This window comes from Astyanax mexicanus, chromosome 1 (genome assembly GCF_023375975.1).
Source record: "Astyanax mexicanus isolate ESR-SI-001 chromosome 1, AstMex3_surface, whole genome shotgun sequence".
In the NCBI taxonomy this organism is placed as follows: Eukaryota; Metazoa; Chordata; class Actinopteri; order Characiformes; family Acestrorhamphidae; genus Astyanax; species Astyanax mexicanus.
This window is the reverse complement of record NC_064408.1, coordinates 130,764,015-130,772,500: the sequence shown is the minus strand read 5'-3', so window position 1 is coordinate 130,772,500 and position 8,486 is coordinate 130,764,015. Positions and strand designations below refer to the sequence as shown.

The following is an 8,486-nucleotide window of genomic DNA, read 5'->3' as shown; positions in this document are numbered from 1 at the left end:
CTGGTGTGAAATCAGAGACTTTAGGTTTATTATTTATTAAAAGATGATATAAAGTTGTTATCTGTGTTGAATAGCTCTCCTCCGCTCTCCTGCAGCTTTCTGACATCCACTATTTTTGCACTTTTTACAAACATAAAATCACTTTTTATACCGTTATTCAGCTCAAAGTAGCTCCACACTTCATTACTAGAATCCGGAGAGCCCTGATATTTAAAACAAAGGCATTTAGAGCTTTAAAACTAAACAAGAAGCTTATTAAAAAACACTTTTTACATCCCATAGTGTAGGTAGATCTCCGACGCCGCCATCTTTAATTTAAGTTACAATAAGTAAACCGTCGAGCAGAACGAATAGTACAACTTTTTGAGTAATGTTTATATAATTTGTTGTTGGTTCTTTGCATTCTGATATCGACAGTAACCAGATATTTACAGCAACAACAGGTTGGGCGATATGGCCCTAAAATAATATCACGATATTTCATGGTATTTTTGCGATAACGATACTCTTGGCGATATGACAAAACACTGATTTTTTTTTTTTTCAAGAATACACTACTGCACAATGATAATAATAATGCTCTCCTCCTAATATCTTCATATATCCAGGATTAAAGTAAAATAAATGATACTGGACATATATAATCTGTCTCCAGTAGATATATAATGGGAAATGAGAACAGTGTGAATTTTTCTTTTACCAAAAACAGTAAAAAAAGTAGAACCCTGATGTGATAATTAGGGGTGAGTTATATGGCACCATATTTCAGGATATACTATCGTTCACGATATTCAAAAATGCTGGCAATATTATCGATACGATACGGCACGTCCCTATTTCTGACATCCAGTATTCCCTGCACTTTACCCAAACATAAAATCACTTTTTACACCGTTATCCAGCTCAAAGTAGCTCCACACCTCCTAACTAGAATCCAGAGTCCTGATATTTAAAACCAGGCATTTAGAGCTTTAAAACTGCACAAGAAGTTTATTAACCCTTGTGTGGTGTTCATATTTTTGTTACTCGTTTACTTTGTTACTTGTATTTAATTCAGCAAAATTAAGCAATTCTACATTAAAATGCTTTACACATGCTCGCTTCACCTAAATTACAAGCAATATAAACAGCTTACATGGTTAATATTTGCCCTTTACCTTTCTTATGTTACATTTCTTTTAAAAAGTGCTACTCTTTTTTTATTAGTTTTTTTAATAAAATGTAAAAGAAAATGAATTAAACTCAAGATATGAGTAGAAAATTTGTTTAGTTTCAATTTTACAAATGAAGCAATGTTTATTAGCCCTTGGCCAAACATACTGTATGTAATATAAATGTGTAGGGGGGGGGGGGGGGGGGGGGTGTACAGTGTGTGTTTATTGAAAATGTGTTTGATATATGTTTTTTCACAAAAAATGAGCCAATGCCAATGAGTTTGAGTTAGAAAAAATATTTTTTTTAGTATCATTTGATGAAAAATGAAAACGGGTCCCACAGACCCGAACACCACACAAGGGTTAAAAAACACTTTTTACATCACATAGCGCAGGTCAATCTCCGGCGCCGCCATCTTAAATTTATCCCTCCTGTTATTTAACGGGTCAAATTGAGCCGTCTTGAAGTTTGAAGATTAAAAAAATATAGTTAAAAGTATTTTTTTCAGTATTAAACGTCTTCTGCTCGCCTTAATTAATGCAATCAACAAACATTATGAAAATGGTTAATCTCAAATATTTTACAAAACTCCCTGCAAAAACTAAAACTAAAACTAAACTGCAATGTTAGGTTTCAATATTATGTAAAACTATTGTTTTATATGTTGGTTAAAGAAGTTAAATATTAAAAAAAAAAAGTTTGAACGTGTATTTTTTAATGAAAATCGATTAAAAAAAATCTTATTGAACCTTTACCTGTTAGAGGGTAGGAACAGCATTGCACTACATATTAAATATATTGATAATAATTAGTAATGGATCAGATATCTTTTGGATATTTTAACATGAGAAACACCACTGCTAGATCTGACAAACGAACATAAATAGAAGGGGTTAAATCACAATAATTCATCCGTCGAGCAGAACGAACAGTAAAACGTTTGCATTTTAATATCGACATTTCATATGAATATTTTCTGCAACAACAGGTTGACTTATTGTGACTCAAATATAAGATTTCTGCGCCCAGGCATTTACTTACATTATGGGATGTAAACAGAGGTTTTTAATAAACTTTTAGTGCAGTTTTTAAGTTATTAATGCCTCGTTTTAAATGTCAAAACTCTCTGGATTCTACCAGTGAAGTGTGGAGCTACTTTGAGCTGAATAACGGTGTAAAAAGTGATTTATCTGCAGGGTAAAATATGCCCCATATCACTCATTCAATTCTAAAGCCTGTTTGGGTAAAGAGCAGAAAATACTGGATGTCAGAAAGCTGCAGGAGAGCGGAGGAGAGATATTCAACACAGTTCTCCTTTAAAGTAATCCAAAGCATTTTGGCTCATTATTTGCAGACTCTTTATTGAAACTGTCCAGTCCACCTTAAACGCTGCATCCATTTCAATCTGGTGCCTGAGGCCACCTTAAACGCTGCACCAAATCACGGCACTGTAGCTAACCACCCTGAACCTGGATAAAATATGCACTGTAAGAGAGTCTGGGTGGTCTATAAACAGCCCCAATCAAGTTACGAACAAATTCAACCCGTCCTGCAGGCTCAGGGTGCATCCGTGGCATGTGCGACCTAAATTCTCAATAGTGCAAACCTTTATTGTTTTCCTGTCTAAACCAATCAGAGCGAGTGAAGCGTGGAACCCCACTGTGATATAATAACATTTCAACCAAGGCTGTTTTCAACATAATTGATTAAGAAAACAGTGATTCATTTAGCTAGGAAATACAGTTAGCATCGCTAGTTAGCTGTTAGCCATCTTCATTAACACCAGCAGTCTGTTAGCCTAGCTAGCGCTGAACCGACAGCTGTAATTCAGTGATGTAATAAGTAACTAGCTCAAGTAAGAGGTGTGGACCTGTTTTTCTCCGTAAAGCTGCTTTGTGACAACTTTTATTTTTTTTACACACACACACACACACACACACATATATATATATATATATATATGATGTTTTTCCTTGATTTTACCAAATTAAAAACCTCTGGAATATAATCAAGAGGAAGATGGATGATCACAAACCATCAAACCACCAAACTGAACTGCTTGAATTTTTGCACCAGGAGTAAAGCAGCATAAAGTTATCCAAAAGCAGTGTGTAAGACTGGTGGAGGAGAACATGATGCCAAGATGCATGAAAAAACTGTGATTAAAAACCAACCAGGGTTATTCCACCAAATATTGATTATTTCTGAACTCTTAAAACTTTATGAATATGAACTTGTTTTCTTTGCATTATTTGAGGTCTGAAAGTTCTGCATCTTTTTTGTTATTTCAGTCATTTCTCATTTTCTGTAAATAAATGCTCTAAATGAGAATATTTTTATTTGTAATTTGGGAGAAATGTTGTCTGTAGTTTATAGAATAAAACAACAATGTTCATTTTACTCAAACATAAACCTATAAATAGCAAAATCAGAGAAACTGATTCAGAAACTGAAGTGGTTTCTTAATGTTTTTTAGAGCTGTATATAACAGTGTCAGAAAGATGGGTTTGCATTCTAGGTAATGGGTCTTCCGACAAGACAGTGACCCGTGCTCGAAGAGAGACGCATTCTGGTAGAGGGACAGAATTCACTTGGATCGTTCTACAAACCAATCAGTGCTGAGTATAGTGAGACTCCGCCCACATTCGTAGGTGATGTTGACAGGAGGTAGTAAAGTTTTTCAGCGTGTCAACCACTAAACTGCAGTGTGAAACCAAAACTAACGGGACGAACACAAGTTCGGACTACAATACAGCAGAGCTGTAGAAGAAGACTTTGCGGCACAGTTACTCTAGTTCTCCACGAGAGGTCGCGTAACACAGTTCCAGACACAGCGCCGTGGTTTCTGGGTGTTCCACGGGGTCGGGGTGCTAAAGGTCGGCGTTGCCACGGCGCCGGGGAACGTCAGCGATGGTATCTGCGGCAGGGTGACGGGTTCAGAGATGACTGGCGGAATCCTGAGGAGCACAGAGCTGAAACTGAGCTGTTTATAGGAAACGCTGAACTCTGGAACATCCCGATCTAAATGTCACTGTGTGTTTATTACACACACACAACACACATAGTATACACACACACTACACACAGAATAAACACACACACACACTACACACAGTATAGACACACACACTACACACAGTATACACAAATAAAAAAAATTAAAAAGCTATAAAATTTTGGTTATCAGGTTTCATTTCAGCAATAAAACCTACTAACATTAACACCATGATCTACTGCTCTCTCTCTCTCTCTCAGACTCCGGCTGCTGATGGATTTATAAACTCCAGTAGTAAGCACCGGTGGGTCCGCTATGTTCTAGAATCTCTGGGTTCTAATCCTGTGAGGTTTTGGTTCCATACCTTCCACCACTTCAGAACATCGCACCTTCGCCTTCTCCCTCATCATCTTCGGGATCAGCACGTCCAGCTCCACGTGCCTCAGGTGAGGCTCACCTGAGAAAACAGAACCGCCCACTAAATAACTGCACTGATTAACATACATGGCAGTGCTCAAAAATTAACACTGCAACTAAAATTCTGGTAAAATTAAACCATTGCACATGAAATTCTGCTAGAATTACCTTTGCAAATCCAATTTGCAATAAATTAACCATTGCATATAAAATTCTACTGAAATTAACAATTAAAAATGAAATTCTATTAAAATTATCCATTGAATATAAAATTCTGATAACATTTACTTTGAATGAAATTTTAATATGACCTACCTTTAATTATAAAACCTAAAAACAATTACTTAAAAAATAAAAGTTTATCCTACATTACCATAAGAACGAAACTCAAACACTTTGGCAGATTGTGTGGGTGTAATTTTAAGAGTGAGAGTGAATTTCTAACAAAAAATACTTTAAGAATGAAACTGAAATTGAAATTAAATTAACTTCAGAACTGAAACTTTAATTCAACAATAGATGTAATATTGCTAGGGATCTGATTAAACTTTGCAAATAAAATGCAGATTAAATTCAACTTTGCAAATTAAGTTCTGATAAAACTAACCTAAATAGAATTATAATATGATTAACATTTGATAATAAAGTTCTCAGAGACTTATTTTAAAAAATCTATCATTCATTAATATGAGAATGAAATTCAAACACTGGCAAGAGAATGTAATTTAAATCTGACACTAAAAATCAAATAAAATTATATTAACCAATGACATTTTAATATGACTTTTTTTCATTTTTACAAAAATGTTTTAGAGGTGTGCGGCCAATATAACAGAAACACCATGCGAGACACTCAAACAATAGCCATTTTTTGAAATTCTATTAAAATGAACTCCAAAACTTTAACGTAACAATATTTCCATATTGTAATTTTACTTTAAAAAATAAATGAGTAAAATTAACTCAAGAAATGTAATTGTAATTGGCTACATTACCAGTACGTTTAATACTTGGGTGGACAAAATAACAGAAACACCAAGTGAACGTGGGGGTGTTTCCAATATTTTGACAATCCCTTTTCTAGGTTGAAAATGACCCCAAACTGTCATTTAAACGGAGAATATGATTTTTAATTTATTTTAATAATAATAATAAAAGCTAAGTTGTCTAAACACTGCTGAACTCTCCGTTCCACCTTAAATGCTGCAGCCACGCTGTATGTAACTGCTGCACTATTTAAGGTGGAACGGAGAGTTATAACAGCTCAACAAGATTTATAAGGAGATATTTAGCTTTATAACAGCACACACAGGTTAAACTCGTCTTTATGACAGAAATAACTGATTATTAATATCAGTTTCATGTTTAAACTGTGTGTTTTAAGCTCGAATTCAGGCGATTTTCGCTCTTTTAGCCCAACTTTGCCCTTAAAGTACAGAAATGCTAACTAACTTCAGCTCATTTTCCCGCTAAATATCCTGTTTTCTCAGCAGCGCTGTGAAGAAAAGCAGCTCGGGTGATTTTTACCTGATTTAGAAGAGTCCATGAGCCTGTTAATAAACTAAAAACTGATAATAAATCAGAAAAACACCAACAAACACCAGACTTTAGCTTTAGCCGCGAGCTAATGTGACCCCGCTGCTGCTGCTCCAGCGAAGCCGCGCCCCCACAGTGCCACCAATAAAAGTCCTTCATAAAAGTCCTTTATTATTATTATTATTATTATTATTATTATTATTATTATTATTATTATTATTATTATATTTGTTTACATAAAAATAATCATTTATTAGAGAAATAAATAGTACATGTATATCAAATACACATATTAATATAGAATTGAATAACCGTTTGCAATGCGTTTTTTTTTTTCAAAATAAAAGTCACCCCTAAAATTCGTGACTAGAAAATTATATATTTTTCATGTTTTGAAAAATATTAAATTACAGCACAAATGTTTTTAGAGCTGGGAAAATGTTGATTTACTTAAAGAGAATTAGTAATAGAATGACTGAACTGAAATGCAGGATTGATGCCCAGTTAAAACGACTACAGTTGGTCGCTATGGTATCCCAGGTCATGGTATGACGTTTCTGAGTGGTTGCTAAGGTGTTGCCATGTGGTTGCTATGCTATCTGTGATGGTTGCTATGGCGTTGCTAAATAGTTGCTATGGTATCTGTGGTTGTTGCTTTGGCATTGCTAAGTGTTTGCCAGGTGTTTGCTAAGGTGTTGCCAGGTGGTTACTAAGCTGTTGCCATGGTTTCTGTGGTGGTTGCTATAGCATTGCTAAGTGGTTTCTTTTGGGTTGCAATTATGTTGCCAGGTGGTTGCTAAGCTGTTGCTATGAAATCTATGGCGGTCGCTGTGACCTTGCTATGTGGTTGGTAGGGGGTTGCTGAGGTGTTGCTATGGTATCTGTGTTGGTTGCTAGGGGTTGCTATGATATTAACATTGCTTTGCAAAGCGCAACCATAATAAATATTTTTTAAAAATCACAGTTTGCCGCACAAAATAATAAATAATAAATTATTTACAACCTGTTCAGCCATCACCAAGTCTTGGGATGTCTTAAGGCACATTCATGAAGACAGTTAAATTACAGTTCTGGTTGTTTAAATAATTTAATAAAAAATAATAAGATATTGAATAAGGTAGACAGTAACTCCAACTGTCCTGAAATCTGTTCAGATAGCATAAAGGATCTGCCTTATCTGATGTAAAGCAGCATCAGATGAGACTTGGTATTAGCCATGAAGAATTGGGCCAAATTTTACTTGCCAACTGGTGTTTTGATGCAAGCAGTTTGGGCCGATTTCCATATTTTATCCAATAGCCAGGGTGTTGGCACATACTGCTCAGGTCGATTCATATATTATACTCCACAACTGGAGTGTTGGCAAAAACATATTGGGCTGATTGCCATATTATATTCAGCAACCAGGGTGTTTGTACAAACCAGAGACTGTAAAAAAAGATGGACGCTGTGTCGCCGTTCCCGTTCATTCAATGAAAACGAAGCCAAAATCTTCCGCCATGTTGCCATACCCGAGACTGCACAGTAGAGTCCAGAGGAGGGAGAAAGACTGTGTAGAGACAGCCTACTCATTTGAATAACTCCGCCCCTGAGGGCTGCCTCGAGGTCACAGGCTGCAGAGCGGAGCGGAGCTGACGATCTGTTATTGGTCCCGCCCATAACCAGCCCTTTTACAATAACCACACCTTTTTGAATTGAGCTGAATAACATTTAAAAAACGAATTCTGTGGGGATATATACATTTGGCGATATAAGCAGAGCTTACACTAGCTGTTAGATTTAAATAATGGAGGTAGAATTACAGTATATTTGAAAAAAAGGGGTTAAAAAGCTTTCTGCAACCGAACAGCAGGGGGCGCCCGACCTGTGGTGGCTTCACTTTTGAGAGACAATGCTCTGTTCAGCTATACACAGTCTATGGTACAAAAGGCTTGGGCAGATTTCTATATTACACTCAGCAAGCTGGAGTGTTGTCACAAACATCAAGGGACAATTGCCATATTATACTCAGCAACTGGGGTGTTGACACATGCGACTTGGGATGAGTGCTATATTATAGTCAGCATTCAGGGTGTTCGCACATGCAACTCAGGTCGATTCATGTTATACTCAGCAACCAGGATGTTAGTACAAATGGCTTGGGCAGATTATTATATTATACTCGGCAATCTGGGTGTTGGCACAGACGACTTGGGACAATTGTAATATTATACTCAGCAACTAGAGTGTTTGAATAAACGTCTTGGGCAGATTTCTATATTATACTCAGCACCCGGGGCGGTGGATTGGGACAATTGCCATATTTTACCCATCAAGCAGGGTGGTGAAACATGTGATCGGGCCAATTATCTTTTTACACTTGAGTGTTGGCTCAAACATCTTG

General features: G+C 36.2%; 1 protein-coding gene across 1 annotated transcript in view; it reads right to left on the bottom strand.

Moving 5' to 3' along the window:
- cmc1 (C-x(9)-C motif containing 1) overlaps nucleotides 1–6,237 on the bottom strand; it is an 18,056-nt gene extending 11,819 nt beyond the window's left edge. The window contains exons 1-2 of the mRNA XM_022662412.2: nucleotides 6,095–6,237; nucleotides 4,515–4,607 (exon numbers count right to left, since the gene is read on the bottom strand). Coding sequence (XP_022518133.1) covers nucleotides 4,515–4,607; nucleotides 6,095–6,113 — 112 coding nt within the window. The 5' untranslated portion in view covers nucleotides 6,114–6,237. The remainder of the gene's footprint in view (nucleotides 1–4,514; nucleotides 4,608–6,094) is intronic.
- Between the last annotated feature and the right edge of the window lie 2,249 nt (nucleotides 6,238–8,486).